Here is a 15,934-nt window from a genome sequence, read left to right as displayed (position 1 = left end):
CTTCTCTGCCTAGGGAGCACTCACTTGGCAAAGCCTATGAAGTCCTCATGATTGGTATTCATGTAAGCCAACTCAATATCGATGAGAAGCATGACCTTTGAGGATACACACGTCAGCAGGCAAGGGGAAAAAGTACGGCAAAGTTTTAAAATGCATGAAAAGCTGGAAGAAATATACTTACGGCACCTATAGAATCCATAATAAATCAATCAACACACCAGTAATAGTATCCATAATAAATAAAAGAGTTCCTACAAATCAATAAGTGAAACGCAGACAAGAAACACAAATCAAAAATAGTCAGAGAACATGATTGCATAATTCATAGAAGAAACGCATATAATCAATAAGGATGTGTAAAAAAAAAAAGCTCACCCTCATTAATAAAGAAATGTAAATGAAAACAAAGAGACCCTTTCATAATCTATCAAATGAATAATAAATATTGATAGTGACCAGTGTGGGCACACTGTGGGGAGACAGATTCTCATACACTGTTGGTGGGAATGTAAATTAGCATCACCTTCTTGGAGGGTAATTTGGAAATATTTAACAATATTAACATGCACATATTCATTTCTAGAAATCTATTTATCTATCTATCTAGCTGGTATCTATCTGCTAGATAAGCTCATCAAGTGAGCAAAGCTATGTATCCCAGGGTGTTCAGTGTGGTGTGGTTGGTAATAGTGAAAAATTGGAAACAAGCCAACGGCCATAAGAAAGTGAAATAAATTATGGTCGCTTCTAAGCAATAAAGCACTCTACAGCTGTTCAAAAGAACGAGGACAGGAGTGCCTGGGTGGTGCAATCGGTTAAGCATCCGACTCTTGATCTCGGCTCTGGTCACGATCTCGCAGTTCGTGAGTTCGAGTCCCACTTCGGGCTCTGCGCTGATGGTGCAAAGCCTACTTGGGATTCTGTCTCTCCTTCTCTCTGCCCCTCTCCTGCTTGTGCTCTCTCTCTCTCTCAAAATAAATAAATAAACTTCTAAAAACTTTAAAAAAAAGAATGAGGACAATTTCTAAGTTCTGGGATGGGAAGATCCCCTTTGCAAATAATGAGGACTAATGGGATTCAGAACTGAGTCACGACCAGAGTGACTTTTTTTTTTAAGTGGAAAAAATAAAATTTGTTTAAATGTTTATTTTTGAGAGAGGGAGAGACAGCAAGAGCGGGGGAGAAGCACAGAGGGAGGGAGACAGAGGATCCGAAGTGGGCCCTTCGCCGTCAGCACAGAGCCTGACGCGGGGCTCGAACCCACAAACCGTGAGACCGTGACCTGAGCCGGAGTCGGCCGCTCAACCGCCTGAGCCACCCAGGCGCCCCCAGAGTGACATTCCTGAGGCACACTGCCGGGTTTTGACCCAAGCCCCACTGCTCCCTGTAAGTGTTTCTGCCTCACAGGAGTGGTGAAGACACATGAAATGAGGCAGATCACATGTCTGACATGTAACGGGGGCTCCACAGATGTTAGCTACCACAATTATCGTTAGAGAAAAAAGGCAAGACGCACAGCAGGGCTGTGGTTACGGAAGATTAGGATGGAATCTGGAATCTGGATGTGTCTAGAAAAAAAAAAAAAATGCCTGGGCCTGGAAGGGAACACATCGAACTGTGCGTGATGGCTATTTTGTGGGAGGAGCTGGGCGCAGGGAAGAGTCAATGAAGGAACACTTACTTGTAATTTAATTGCTTTTATACTGACTGAATATTTTATTAAGTATTTATCACTTTTGAAATGAAAGAGATCTGTAAGGATTCAAAGACACCACATCCAAACGAAGACGTGGACAGCACCATCATGGAGAAGGGCTGGGAATTGGGAGCCAGAGGTAGAGATAGACAGAAGGATGACTGAGAGATGGACAAGCAAGGAGGACTCGCCTGTGAGCTTCGTGAGGGCCGTGAGGGAGCCTGCTCATCTCTGCTCCTCCGGCTCAGAGGCAACATTCAGGGACCATGTTTGTGATTGAATGAATCGATGAATGAATGAATGAACAGGGACCATGTTTGTGACTGAATGAATCAGTGAATGAATGAATGAATGAATACTTGATAAATGACTACATAAATGGAAGAGGGGGTGGCTATGACAGGTATATGGTGACCCGGAGAAGTAGAAAATAGAGAGAGAGGCCCCAAGAGAGACGACGAGAGGACAGACTGTCAGAAGGTTGAGAAGGAGATAGTGGAAATGCAAGATGGCACAGCTCCAGTAAATAGTATGGAAATAATGGGGCGCCTGGGTGGCGCAGTCGGTTAAGCGTCCGACTTCAGCCAGGTCACGATCTCGCGGTCCGGGAGTTCGAGCCCCGCGTCAGGCTCTGGGCTGATGGCTCAGAGCCTGGAGCCTGTTTCCGATTCTGTGTCTCCCTCTCTCTCTGCCCCTCCCCCGTTCATGCTCTGTCTCTCTCTGTCCGAAAAATAAATAAACGTTGAAAAAAAAAATTAAAAAAAAAATAGTATGGAAATAGTATGGAAATAGTATGGAAATACTATGGAAATAAATAGTATGGAAAACAGTATGGCGGCTCCTCAAAAAGTTAAATGCAGAATTACCAAATGATTCGGCAATCCCACTTCCGGGTGTATACCCCAGAGAGCTGGAAGCGGGGTCTCAAAGAGACATGTGCACACTAATGTTTGTAGAAGCATTATTCATAAGAGCCAAAAGGTGGAAACAGCCCAAATGGATAAACACTATGTGGCATATACCTTAAAAGGCTTTCAAAGGACGGAAATTCTGACACCCGCTACAACAGGGATGAACCCCGAAGAAATTGTGCTAAGTAAATTAAGCCCGACACAAAAGGACAATTGTTGGGGTGCCGGGGCGGCTCGGTCAGTTAAGCGTCTGACTCTTGGTTTCGGCTCAGGTCATAATCTCAAGGTTTGTGAGATCGAGCCCCACATCAGACTCTGTGTTGGCAGCTCAGAGCCTGCTTGGAGTTCTCTCTCTCTCCCTCTCTTTCTGCCCTTCCCTGTTCACATGCCCTCTCTCTTATCTCCCTCTTGTTCTCAAAAATAAATAAACTTAAAAAAAAAAAAAAACAGAATTAAAAAAAAAAAAAAACAGGACAGTTGTAAGCGTCCACCTAGAGCGGTCAAATTCATAGACACACAAACTAGAAAGATGGTTGCCAGGGGCTGGTGGGGAGCAGGGGACGGCGAGTCCCTGTTTAATGAGGTTCAGTTTGGGCAGATGAAAAAGTTCTGGAGACAGATGGTGCTAATGGCTGCGTGACACTGTGAATGTGCTTAAGGCCACTGAACTGCATGCTTAAAAATGGTTAAAATAGTAAATTTCATGTTATATATATTTTACCACAATAAAAAAGAGAAGCAGAGGGGAGCCTGGTGGCTCAGCGGGTTAAGCATCGACTTCGGCTCACGTCATGATCGCATGGCTCCTGAGTCTGTGAGTTCGAGCCCCGCGTCGGGCTCTGTGCTGACAGCTCAGAGCCTGGAGCCTGCTTCCGATAACGTGTCCCTCTCTCGTTCTGCCCCTCCCCCTCTCACGCTCCGTCTCTCTGTCTCTCTCTCTCTCAAGATTAAATAAACATTAAATTTTTTTTCTTTTTTTAAGAGAGAAGCAGTAGAGGCGAGAAAGTGTAAGGGAGATGGAGACAGAAGAGACAAAATGGGAAAAAATGGGAAGGAGGAGGAGAGCCCGGGGTGCGGGGAGAGGCGGGGGGGGGGGGCAGGAGGGACTCACCTGCTCCTTGGTGCGACCCTCGCGCTCCCGGATGTGGGTGGTCACGATGCGCTCCATCTCCTCCCGCAGGCGGGGGTATTGCTGGAGCTGGGGAAGGGCGGGAGGGGAGAGAGCCACGTACACAGGGGGCACCGGCGGGGGGCACCCCCACCCCACCAGAATCCAGGGATCCAGGGGCGTGGGGTGGGAGGCACACACAGAATGCCCGAGATGAGGGGAAGAGAGGCCTGGGGTCCCAGGAAGCTGAAGGCACCAAGCCACGGCCACCCTTTCCCGCAAGTGTAGGATCCAAATGGCAATTCAAAGGTCTTTCTGGTTCCAGGCCCTCTTCACTGGCCTACTTGGGCAACTTCCGGGGGAGGGCAGTTCCCAAGGGCGGAAATGCCACGGGGCTCAGCCTCCTCGGCCGCCTTGGTGGCAGCCATCTTGGAAACAGACTGTTCGATTGAGGCCTTTGTTTGGGGGACCGTTAGCTCCCAAAGCTTTCGCTGACCCTTGGGGCTACTCCTTGTCCTCCCAGAAGCTTGGAGGAATCAGGTGGAATCAGGAGTCGGGTGGAATCAGGCAGAGAACAGCCTCGAGATTCCTATCCAGGAAGAGTCTGGGGAGGGCAGGGCCCAAGGTGCCAGCTGGCCTCCTGAGTCAGGCTGGGGACAGGCAGTGGCCCTGTCAGAGCTGAGGGAGGGGCCAGGGGAAACGAGCAGGCACATACTGGACATGCAGGAGCCCCAGGCAGGACATGCGAGGGCGCAGGGTGGGCGGCATGCGGAGTGGGGTGCCAGCAGCATGAGCAGTACCCCGCGGGGGCCTGACTGGGCCCCGGGCCCTCTTGGTAGGATCCACCCAGTTTTGCCTCCCTTTGCATGCCCCGGCCTGGCACCATCATCCCCAGCGGTGTCCGACCAGCTCTGAGCTGGCCAGGCGACCAGTCTCTACCCCACTGCTTTGGGGTAGGAGCTCAGCAGCACCCATTTCCCTCCAGTTTTTATCAGCTGAGGACGAAGGGGAAGTTGCTCCAAACCTTTCTCTCTCTGCCTGTGAACTCTGCCCTCAGCTCAGCCCGGCTCTGGACAAAGCCCAGGCTGCTTCATTCTCCTTCAAGACTGTTGGCTGCCACCTCCTCCAGAAAGCCTGCCCTGACCACCCCAAGAGCTGGGTTAGGGGCCTCTCTGTGGCCCCCCACCCCATCAACAGGATTGTGGCTGCCCTGAGGGCAGGGGCAGGGCCAGGCACGAGGCTGGGGCTCAAAGAGGGCATGTTGAAGGAAAGACAGAATGAATGAAGGATGGATGTCTTTGCCCTCCTTGCCAGGGTGAGTGGACGCCAGTTCCTCTGGCTCATGGTCAAGCTCCTCCTCGGGGAGGGGGCCTCGCTGAGCTGATGATGGGGAACCCACCCACAGGAACCTCGAGTCCCACTGGCCTGCCCTCCCCACTTGGTGGTCACGTGGGACCCAGGTAGGGCCAACCTCAAACCAGTCCTGTCCCTCTTCCCATGCCTGGGTCAGGCCCCTCAGGTGGATCCTCCTATGTGGGAAGAGACCTGGAGGTTAGCGTGCCTGGGTCGCAGGTAGTGATTCTGAGGGCAAGATGGAGGCTGAGAAGATGGGGCAGGGTGGGGGGGCACGGGGAGAGGCAAGAGGCTGGGGAAGAAAGTGGCACCCTGGATGCCCAGGAGAGGTAGACATGAGAGATGGGACATTCCCCCCTCCACCCTCGGCCATCCCATGCCTATGCCAAGGTGCGGCTGATGTGGCCAAGCACAGGGGACCCAGGGGAGAGGTGGCCTGAGACTTGGGGCTTCAAAACAAACGCTGGCTGGATGGGCCTGGTGGGTCCGCTGCCCCACGAGGCCCAAGGAGGGGCTCCTACTCCTCCTCGAAGTCTCCAACTTGGGGCAGAGATTCAGGACTGAGTCACCACCAGCAGAAGGCTTCCTCTGAGGTGGTCCCAAACGCTCCCTCCCAGGGTGGGGCTGTGACAGGGGTGTGGGGGGGGGGAGGGGGGAAGGGCCGAGGGAGCAATTTGCCAAAGACCATGACCAGTTCTCCCACCAACCGCCTGGACGTTACATTTGTCAACTTTTCCACGTGTCACACAGGACAGGGCAGCCTCAGCCTCTTTGAGAAGTTCTGTTCCCTTTGAGCATCTTTTTCCATTCTGGCTGCCTCTGAGCATTTCCAGGACTTTTAGCCAGTTTTTAAAATGGAACATTTCTCTCTCAGTCCTTGGCTGAGGGAGCGGGGCGGTCAGTTTGGAGCCCACGAGTTCGTGGCCAAGGACACAGGCCCTGGAGCCACATGACTCTTGTTTGAAAGCCAGCCCCTGCCCTGCCGACTGTCCTTAAAAAAGTGACTGCAACCTCTCCGAGCCTTGGCTTCTCCACACGTAAAATGGGGTAGTAACAGCACCTTCCCTTTTGGCGTTGTTGAGGGGCTTGAGCAGTACGTCCCACGTGTGACATTAAACTTTAGATTTTATCCAGAGAGGAAAGTTGCAGTCCCAGCAGGTCTGGGAATAGTTAAGAGCTGACTATTTAGAAGCCTCTGTCAGGGGGGGGGCCTTGCTAAACTTCTAGAAGACTTGGGGAGGAAAAAATTAGACGAAGATGGGTGTATTTTGCCGTGTAAAGAAAAGAGATCATTACTACTCATTAAATAAATCAAAAGGCAAAATTATTTTTTAGAAATAATTTATGGGGCGCCTGGGTGGTTCAGTCGATTGAGCGTCCAACTCTTGGTTTCAGCTCAGGTCATGATCTCACGGTTCGTGGGATCCAGCCCGGTGTAGGGCTCTTTGCTGACAGTGTGGAGCCTGCTTGGGATTCTCTCTCTCCCTCTCTCTCTCTCTGTCCCTCCCCCACTCGCTCTTTCTCTCTCAAAATAAATAAACTTTAGAAATAAATAATTTATAAGGTTTCCCCTTTAAAGTTTTTGTCGATCCATATTCCTCCTGACAAAAATCTACAGACTCACTGTAAGACTAAATTTTTCAGAGTGGAAATGGGAAAGTTCCCATTTTTCCTTGCCTGCTCTTAAAGTAACAGTTAGCAATTTGGTGACTGTGCCTTTGGGATTTTGTTATTTATCTATATTATTTCCTCCCCCCAAATATTATACATTGTCTTCTGAAACCTGCTTTTCCCCCCCACAGTACACTGTAGAGGGACATGTGAATGGAAATAAATATGCCTGCCCTTCTAACATATAGTCTGCTGTTGACTGGGTGATACTTTACATAATCGATCGTCTCTTGGTGGACATCTGGGTTGTTTCCAAAAATTTTACCATATACGATAATTACTGCTTTCTTTTGGAATGCAATTCAGCAGAATGTTTCACAGTTTTTATTTAAAAAAATTTTTTTAATGCTTATTATTTTTGAGAGAGAGAGACAGAGACAGAGAGCAAGCAGGGGAGGGGCAGAGAGAGAGGGAGACACAGGATTGGAGGCAGGCTCCAGGCTCTGAGCCGCCAGCACAGAGCCTGATGCGGGGCTCAAACTCACAGACTACGATATCATGACCTGAGCTGAAGTCAGCCGCTTAACCGACTGAGCCACCCAGGCGCCCCGTTTCACAGTTTTTAAATGTTTGTATCTAGTAATATGTTTTCTAGGAATCTATCCTAAGGAAAAAATCCTAGAGACAGAAAAGTAAACATTTGAACAGATAAAGATGTTCGGGGGTGCCTGGCTGGCTCAGTTAGTGGAGCCTGGGACACTTGATCTCAGGATTGTGGGTGTAGAGCTTACTTAAAAAAGGAGGGGGGGAGGTGAGCCTCCTCCGAGCCTCCCTCGGTGGCTCAGTCGGTTGTGCATCCGACCTCGGCTCAGGTCATGATCTCGCAGTTCACGAGTTCAAGCCTGGTGTTGGGCTCTGTACCGACAGCTCAGAGCCCAGAGCCTGCTTCAGATTCTTGTCTCCCTCTCTGCCCCTTCCCTGCTCACACTCTGTCCCTCTCTGTCTCTCTCAGAAATAAATACACACTAAAAAAAAAAAAAAAAAAGATGTTCATTGTCAGATTATTTATACTATTGAATAACTGGAGACAATTTAAATGTTCACCAATAGGAAAACTGTTATGTAAACCATGATAAACCTATTATGCAACCACTAAAAAATGTTTATGTTGACTATGTGATAATACCCCCCAAAATGTGTGCTACTAAAAGAAAAAGCAGAATGCTAGTACGTTTACAGTGTGGCTACCTATCAGAGTAAATAAACCTACATGTAGAAAAAAATATCTGGAGGAATAGGTAGGTGACACTTTCTGGGGAGCACTCTTTTTTTTTTTAATTTTTTTTTCAACGTTTATTTATTTTTGGGACAGAGAGAGACAGAGCATGAACGGGGGAGGGGCAGAGAGAGAGGGAGACACAGAATTGGAAACAGGCTCCAGGCTCTGAGCCATCAGCCCAGAGCCCGACGCAGGGCTCGAACTCACGGACCGCGAGATTGTGACCTGGCTGAAGTCGGACGCTTAACCGACTGCGCCACCCAGGCGCCCCTCTGGGGAGCACTCTTGTGGAAGTTACCAAAACCGTGAAATGCTCATCTCGACTAGGCGATTCTCTGGGTAAAAATTTGCTCTAAAGAAACAACAGGAGAGGCATCTGGATGGCTCAGTCGGGTAAGCGTCCGGCTCTGGATTCAGCTCAGGTCATGACCTCACGGTTGGTGAGATCGAGCCCCGCGTTGGGCTCTGCGCTGACATCTCGAAGCCTGCTTGGGATTCTCTCTCCCTCCCTCCCTCTCTCTCTCTCTCTAAATAAATAAACATTAAACCAAAGAAGAAGCAACAGGATATATATTGTAAATACATCTATAAGGTATAAGCTTAGCTTACATCTGTAAGGTATAATACATCTATAAGCTGCAGCACTGTTTGTAAGAGAAAAAGAAGTTTGAAACAATCTAAATGTCAAGAGGTATTGAATACGTAGATCACAGCACGTTTCTACCATGGGCTACGATTCAGCAGTTCAAGGGCACATCTTGCTGTAGTTACGTTCCCATGACACACTGCTTGGTAAAAAAGAGTTCCCGAATCAGTGTGTGGAGTACGGTCCAGTTAGGTTAAACTGGCATATATACGTAATTAGTTAGGAAGCGTGGTCCACGTATTTGTTCTTATCTTTAGAGTTGTTCAGTTGTGGGGATTTGCTTTCTCTGTGCTGCTTGAATATTTTTATAACAATCCTGCATGATCAGAACAAAATCAAGAAGGATCGTTTCTTTTTCTTTTTTTCTTTCTTTCTTTTTTTTAAAAAAGGAGTGTACATTGCAAGAAATGTACAAAAATCTCCATGGTGGCTCCCTGGAAAGGGAGGGGGGTGGCCTTCTCTCTAAGCCTTGGCGTTTACCAAACTTTTAAAACGGAGAATGTACTAGTTTTACAATTAAAAGCCAAAGTTAAAAAAAAAATGTAGTCATACCTTGTCTTCGTTTGTAAAGAGATTTGAGGCAGCTTAAACTAAACTCGGTATTTTTAAAAATTTAACAAAAGTGAGATTGTGTGGCTTAGTAGTCAAGGTGCAGTGGGACCATGACTCAGACGTCGTGGTAAATACTATGCAGTGGGGAGTCCAGCCCAGATTTTATTCCACCTGAAACAGGGATGGAGTGGATGTTAATTTGCTTACCGTCTGCATTAGGCATGAAAAGTGGGCAAAGTGATAGAGGATAACGAGGGGGGGGTGCACATGACTAATTATGTACGAGCCATGAAAACCCATGTATTTGAAACATGAAGTTGGGGCAGAAGGGCCCCCACCTCCCAGCATAGGGAGCTTTTTCAAGTACAGGTGAGGCTGGGCTCTCCCTGAGATTCTGATTCAGCCAGCTGGGCAGGGACATTTGAATTCTGGAAGAGTTCCCCCAGGCAACTGATTCTCATGCACTCCCCCGAGGGAAGAACTGTGTTGGCAATATCTGGCTAAAAATCCTCAAAATGCCCCAAAGTGGACAAATAGGAAGAAGGCATCTAAAAGGTCACAGACCCAAAAGAGGCTGACCCTGTCGAATGCATATGGATTACTAGAAAGTGAGTAATCCAATATGCTTTTAGGCAAATTTGTTTTAAGGAACTGGGATAGTTCCCCAACTCCAGGAGGCCCTGATCCCAGGTCTACTCCCTCGGCTTTCCTAAACCAGAACCCCACTCTGCTCTTCTTGTCCGAGACTCAGTTTGTTCATCTGTAAAATGGGGACAATACTACCCACTTCTTAGGGTTGTTGAGAGGCTAACGTGAGATAAAAAGGATAAGCACTTAGCTCGGTGCTTGGCACATAATAGGTGCTCAATAAATAGCAGCTGTCCCCTTAGCATTGTCGCCATTGTCCTTCTTATTGGTGAAAAGGGGCCACTGAGGATGCGCGGGTTGGGGTGGTCTTCTGGCAGAGATGGGGGCCTAAAAGGATCATAAATTTAAACAGACCCAGGGTGATAAGCTGGCACGAAACTTAAGGGCCCGGAGTCACCTGGCCAGCACAGGTGTTTGGGTCCACGTGGGTGGCCGAGAGGCTGCCGGGTCTGTTCAGCAGATGGTTCTGCCCACGGGAGTCCCTGGCCATGAGGAAGGGACGGCCAGGCCCAGCCCCGCCCTGGTGGCCGTCATACCTTTTCGCTACACTTTCTGATGGTGGCCGTGAGCTCACTGACTACCATATCCACACACTTGATACTGGGCTCTTTGAGCTTCTGCACCTGCTTTTTCACTGTGGCTTCAAAAGCGAGGTCAGGTGTGAAGAGGCCCGTCCTGCACCCGGGGAGGAGGAGGGGACAGGAGGAGAAGCAGCCATGGGCAGGGCCGGGAGAAGGAAGGGGAGTGAAAGCCAAGCAGAGCCAGGATTCAGGAGTGGAGGATGGCACAGGCATGGGGGAAAAGAGAGAGACACCGACACAGAGAAAGAGAGAACAGAAGACAATGTGAGTGTGGGACCGGCCCTCCCTACCGCCCCCCAGGGCCGGCACCTCCTAGGAGCGGCCAGGTATCTTGAAGGGTTTCTGTGGGTATGGGGCGGGGGGGGGGGGGCTTCTGAGGGACCAACCCCCTGTTCTGTACAAGGCCCCTTACTGAGTTCAGATCCTCTCCCCAGGGCTTGGCGTCCTCCACCCCCAGCTTACCCTGAGCCGGCCCTCTCTGTCTTTCCTGATGCTATCTTTGTCCCAGCCTTGAGTCCTCCTAAGGGGCTGGCCCAGGCCAGGACCCCACCCACCCATTCTGTTCAGTTCTAGGTTTGCCAGCACCTCCTGCATTCACTTCATCCTGACTCCGAAGCCCAGCACAATTCCGTACGTCCACCAGGATTACTGCATCCAGCTGCCCAGGCTGTGCACTGCAAAACTCCAGGGGGCTCCATTTGCATAGACTGTGGTGCAGATGATGCCTCCTGGAGTTGCAGGGTAGCTGCCTGACCTCCACTCTCCAGCTCCCTACTCTACTCCTGCCCTTCCCTTTCTCCTCAAGGGGCATCCTTTGCCTCTCTTCCAAAAGGGTCTGGAGAACTCAGCTGGGAAAGACAGAGAGAGAAGAGGAAAGACAGAAAGAGTGGAGGTGGTAGAGAGGGGCCAGGGCAGTAGTGAAGAGAGGAAAGGAAGGGAGGCTGGGGGGTGGAATTAAACAAGCACTGGATTTGGAGTCCAAAGCCGTGGCTTCGAGTAACAGCTCTGCCACCTGCCGGCTCATATGACCTTGGACAAGTCACTGGATCTCCTAAGCCTCAGTCTTCCTGCTGTGACATGGGCGCCACCCTCCCTGCCCTGCCCTTCCCTCCTTGCGTGGTTCTGTGAGGCTCAGATGACATAGCAGATGGAAGAGGATTCTGTCCCTGGAAGGTTGGATGTGGATGGAGGGGAAGGGCAGGGTCCTGAGTGAGGCTAGGGTGGGAATGGGGGGGGGGGATGAAGGACAGTGGGGAGTCAGGTACCTGCCAGACCTGGGTCCTCTGCACCCCTCTGGCCATCCAGATCCCCAGAGCAGCAGCCAAGTAGGCCCGTAGCTCTCCTGTCTGCAGGGCCAAGGTGTCCCCAAGACCCCTCCCTGGAGCCCCTAGAGATGACCTCACCTCTGAGGGCAGGAAGAGGGCTCGGGGCCCTTCAAGGCCTATTCTCCCTGAACTGGGGGAGCTCTTGGTGGGCTCTCAGGACAAGAGCCACCATCACACCTGTCTTATCAATGTCTGTTCCCTGTGCCTGGGGGCCAGGAGGTGGGTAAGGCCCCCTCGGAGAGGCCCCCCATCTTGGTCTGTGGTGGCCTGCCTCCCCCACCCCGCTGAGGTCTGTACATGCTACCGAGGAGGCAGTGGGGGGTGTGGGAAAGGAGAGCCTGGCAGCAATGCAGGATGGGGGCAGAGGCGGGGGGGGGGGGCTGGCCCGGGCCACCGGGTTACCTTCTTGGTGCACTGTCTAACCGTGCTGATTAGCTCCGAGATAACCATGTCCACACACTTGAGACACGGTTCTCGGATCTTCTTCACCTGCTTTTTCACAATGGTCTCAAAGGCCATGTCTGGGGTAAAGAGCCCCGTTCTGAACGCCCGGAACGGGAGAAGGGCACAGTGTCACAGGCCAGCTCCTGCCAGGAGTGCCAGGTCAGGGCCCCACCCCGACCACCTGAACTCTGCCCTTGGGGTCCTCCCACTACCCCTCTCTGGGCTTCAGTGTCCTTCTCTGTAAAATGGGCAGGAGGGATTTGAATGAAGGACATTCCATGGATGCTCTTTGGGGGCAAGACAAGGTCTGCTTGTAATTGTCATGTATGTCCGGCTTGCTCTTAAGATTCTATTCATACAAAAGGTTCTATGGCCAGAAATGGTATGAAAAATGCCAAACTGGGTTCTCTTTAGGAGCCTTTCTGGGAATAAAACATTTTATTTTAAGCTGAGGAGCGATATATTTTTTTTTTTTTTCTGTGCCTCAGCCAATGCAGTTATCAGTCTGTAAATTCCATACCAAACCTTGGAATTCAACCTGTATAAAAGCAGGGACATTTTGTCTTGTTCACTGCCTGGCACATAGCAGATGCTTTAAATTTTCTTGTCGAATGAACAGTGTAGATCTGGGTCCTTGAAGGGGGCTAAGCTTTTAAGGAACAATCTTTTTTTCCAGTCCCCCCTTCCTGTTCCAAAGGCAGTGGGGTTAGCTAGAAGGAGGGAAGTGGTGTAGAATGGGGCCCACTTCGGGCTAATGGGACTATGGGAGGATCTGGAGGGTTGAGAGGCCCTGTCCTATCATAAAAGGACACAGACCAATACCTCGATGCTCCATCCCAGGCCCTCCCCAGTGGTTTGGCCAGCTGTGTGCAGCTACCTGGATAGGACTGGGGGAAGCTATCTCATCCTGAGGACAGGCAGGGGCCCAAGCCCAGAGAAGCTTGCCCAGCCACCTATGTCCTGGGCTCTGCCCACCTGGTCCAGCCTCCAGGCCCTGCTCCCAGGGACAGCAAAGGAGGACAGCAGGTGCGGGGAGGGAGAGGCCCAGGCCTCCCGTCCACCTCCCCCAGCTCGAGCCCGTTTGAGCTGGAAGCCAGAAGGGGTTGAGGGGACTGGGGACCAGAGCTCTTGGTCCTTCCTGAGGGCGGCTCACTTCACCACTCCCTGTGCCGTGGCACCAGAACCCCTGCTTTCCAGGGCTCAGCCCCCTTCCCCAGTCCCAATACGTGCCTAATGCCATGGATATTCTTGATGGCGTAGCTGATCTCTCTTCGGAGCTCCTTCTCATCAAACTCCATCTGTGTAGGAGAGCCAGAGACAGCCGGTCAGGGCCTTCCTCCTCCCTGGAAGGCCAAGACAGACAGACGCCCCACACCCGGGGCTGGGTGCCAGGTCAGCAAAGATATGTGTGAAAGTCCTGGGGGGAGGGTGGTAGTTCTAAGCCTCCCCTCTCCCCCCGCCCCCGGGGAGACCATCCTACCTTGACTAGCTCAAAGGGGAAGCGTTCATGGAAGATCCGGTTGATGCGGGCTCCCCCTGACAGTTCATAGGTGTCGATCTGGTCCCCTGAGCCCTCAATGCGCTTCTCAAAGTCCACGGCAAACTGCTGGACCATCCTGGGGGGAGAGTGGTGCGACGTCAGGAGCCTAGTGGAGAGAGCCCTGGGCGAACCCCGCGCTGGAGGGCAGCTCAGTGCCGGGGAGTCAGGAGTTGGGGAGGGCCTCACTGCAGCAGAGCCTTGGTCTTGCGAGCTGGGTCATCTGGCCGGAAGTTCTTGTACTCCTCCACCTCCTTCTCGATGGACAGGAGCTGGCTCTGCAGCTTGTTCCGAAGCCCCGGCAGGGTGTCCCGGATGTGGTTGGTCAGTTGCTGGGGCGGGGATGAGACAAGGGTTAAGGCCATGGGCACCAACACAGATGCCCACGGGGTCAAGCAGGGACCAGGTTCCCCGGGGGCGGTGGAGGGGGGGGGACTGTGGGTGTGGTCAGGTTGAGAGCTGCAGAAGGCAGCCATGACCCTGCCCACTACTGCCCTGCCTACGAGAAGGAAAGCTGCCCAGGGCAGGGCCTGGCATACAGGGGGGTATTAACTAAATTCATAAGCGAATAATACAAGTTTCAACAGAAGCCAGAAGTCTAGATTTTTATTTGAAATTACCTGATTTTTGACTAACAATATTTTTAGACACGATGAAGGCCAAATAAAATCTCTCTGGGACAGGGATGGCTGGGGGGGGCTGTCCCCTTGTACTCTCTGGGTTTAGGCCTCCTGTAAGGTAATTCTCAAGTACTGGGGCTCGCTCTGGCTCAGTCCCCACACACAGTATCTCCCTGAAGCTACACAGGGATCTTATGAAATGGGGCCTTACTCCCATCATCAGGATTTTACAGAAATGGAGGTTCAGAGAGCTCAAGTGTCAGGTCTATGGCGTCCAGAGTCCCCAGTTCTGCCCCTACACCACCCTGCCTTCCCCACTGCCTCCTTTCCATCATCACATACACACATGCCTCAGTTCTGGAAGCCCCATTCCAGATGGAGAAACATCCTAGGGAAGCCCCTGGGATCTCCCATCCCTGTCTCCAGACGAGCCTCTCTCCGTTTCAGAAGGAAGCAAGGTCTTCGGCCAAGTACACTCTAGTGACGGCCCCCAAACCCAAGCCCTTGTCAGTGCCACCCTCCACACAAGGTCTGGGTCTTCTCTCCACCCGCAGGGCCTACAGGGCTCCCTTTCCAGGCCCCTGTCAGGGAAAAGTCAGCAAAGCTCTGGTGCTACCTCACGGTGGGTGGGGCTGTGGGAGAGTTGCTTTGTTTTCTGGGGCTCAGTTCGTACGCACGATGTGGACGCTAACCTCTGTTGGCCACCCTCCCAAAACACATGTAAATGATTCTGTCCTCATGCTGGTTTCCCCAGGCCTGAGCTTCTACCTGGTTGAGGACCTTCTGCAGGTAGGGCGTGCCCATGCGGTCAGCCAAGTGGCGGTAGGACGGATGGGAGAGGAAGAATTTGCGTTCAGCGGCCAAGGCCGCCGTGATGTCCTTCTTGCCATCAATGTCCTTCTGGCTCCGGTTCACCACCCCAATGTAGCCTGTGGAAGGGGGTCCAGGTCAGGGGCAACCAGCCTTGCACAGGGTGGGGTGACAGGGAAGGGCAGTGGAGCGGGTCAGGGGAGGAGCCTGCCTACCTCTGCGCAGGGGGAGCAGTTTGTTCTCCAGCACATCACGGGCATCTGTGCCCTCGTCCATTAGGTCCAGCTTGGTGATGACCCCGATGGTGCGCTGGCCTGAGGGGGAGGGCAGCAGGAGAGGGCCGTCTACACCTGCACTTGCCCTCCCAGGGGACCCACATACACCCCGACTGCCATCCCGCTCCCCACATCTCCCTCCCCACGCCCTCCCTCCCCCACTGCCTGCCTCTGCTCTCCCGCCTCATTCATTCTTTACAGAGCAGCTCCCTCCGCCTGGCACTGAGGGTAGACCCCCAGGGCCTTGCACTTCTGCTGCCCTTAGGAACCTACCCTGGGGGTCCACCTCCTTGGCAACCTTCAGAGCATCGGAGTTGGCCAGGTCGGAGTTGGCCGGGGATACAGCCAGGATGAGGCAGTTCTCTTTGGTGACGAACTGCATAAGCATGTCCCGGATCTGGAACTCGATGTCAGGAGGTTGGTCCCCCACCGGGACCTTGGTCATTCCGGGCAGGTCCACCAGTGTCAGGTTCAGCACTGGACAGGGCGGCGAGAGGGCGGGCTCAAGGCGAGGGGCGTGGCCGTGGGCGGGCGGATT

At 52.0% G+C, this 15,934-nt stretch overlaps 1 protein-coding gene across 10 annotated transcripts in view; it reads right to left on the bottom strand.

Annotated features, from left to right (window-relative positions):
- The window catches only part of DNM1 (dynamin 1), a 44,343-nt gene that overhangs the window by 15,028 nt on the left and 13,381 nt on the right, over nt 1-15,934 (bottom strand). For 6 of the 10 annotated variants that reach the window (XR_003964224.1, XM_030293751.1, XM_030293758.2 and 3 more), the window contains exons 4-12: nt 15,670-15,873; nt 15,337-15,435; nt 15,080-15,240; nt 13,881-14,023; nt 13,635-13,770; nt 13,385-13,452; nt 10,341-10,479; nt 3,719-3,805; nt 25-95 (exon numbers count right to left, since the gene is read on the bottom strand). Coding sequence is in view for 9 of the 10 variants with exons in the window: in XM_030293751.1 (XP_030149611.1) it covers nt 25-95; nt 3,719-3,805; nt 10,341-10,479; nt 13,385-13,452; nt 13,635-13,770; nt 13,881-14,023; nt 15,080-15,240; nt 15,337-15,435; nt 15,670-15,873 (1,108 nt within the window). In the remaining variant the exon portion in view is untranslated. Of the gene's footprint in view, nt 1-24; nt 96-3,718; nt 3,806-10,340; nt 10,480-12,112; nt 12,252-13,384; nt 13,453-13,634; nt 13,771-13,880; nt 14,024-15,079; nt 15,241-15,336; nt 15,436-15,669; nt 15,874-15,934 lie in introns of all 10 variants that reach the window. The other 4 variants (XM_032595615.1, XM_032595613.1, XM_032595614.1 and 1 more) reach the window with 1 other exon arrangement.

Source organism: Lynx canadensis, chromosome D4 (assembly GCF_007474595.2).
Source record: "Lynx canadensis isolate LIC74 chromosome D4, mLynCan4.pri.v2, whole genome shotgun sequence".
NCBI classification, from domain to species: Eukaryota; Metazoa; Chordata; class Mammalia; order Carnivora; family Felidae; genus Lynx; species Lynx canadensis.
This window is presented reverse-complemented; position numbering and strand designations above follow the sequence as displayed.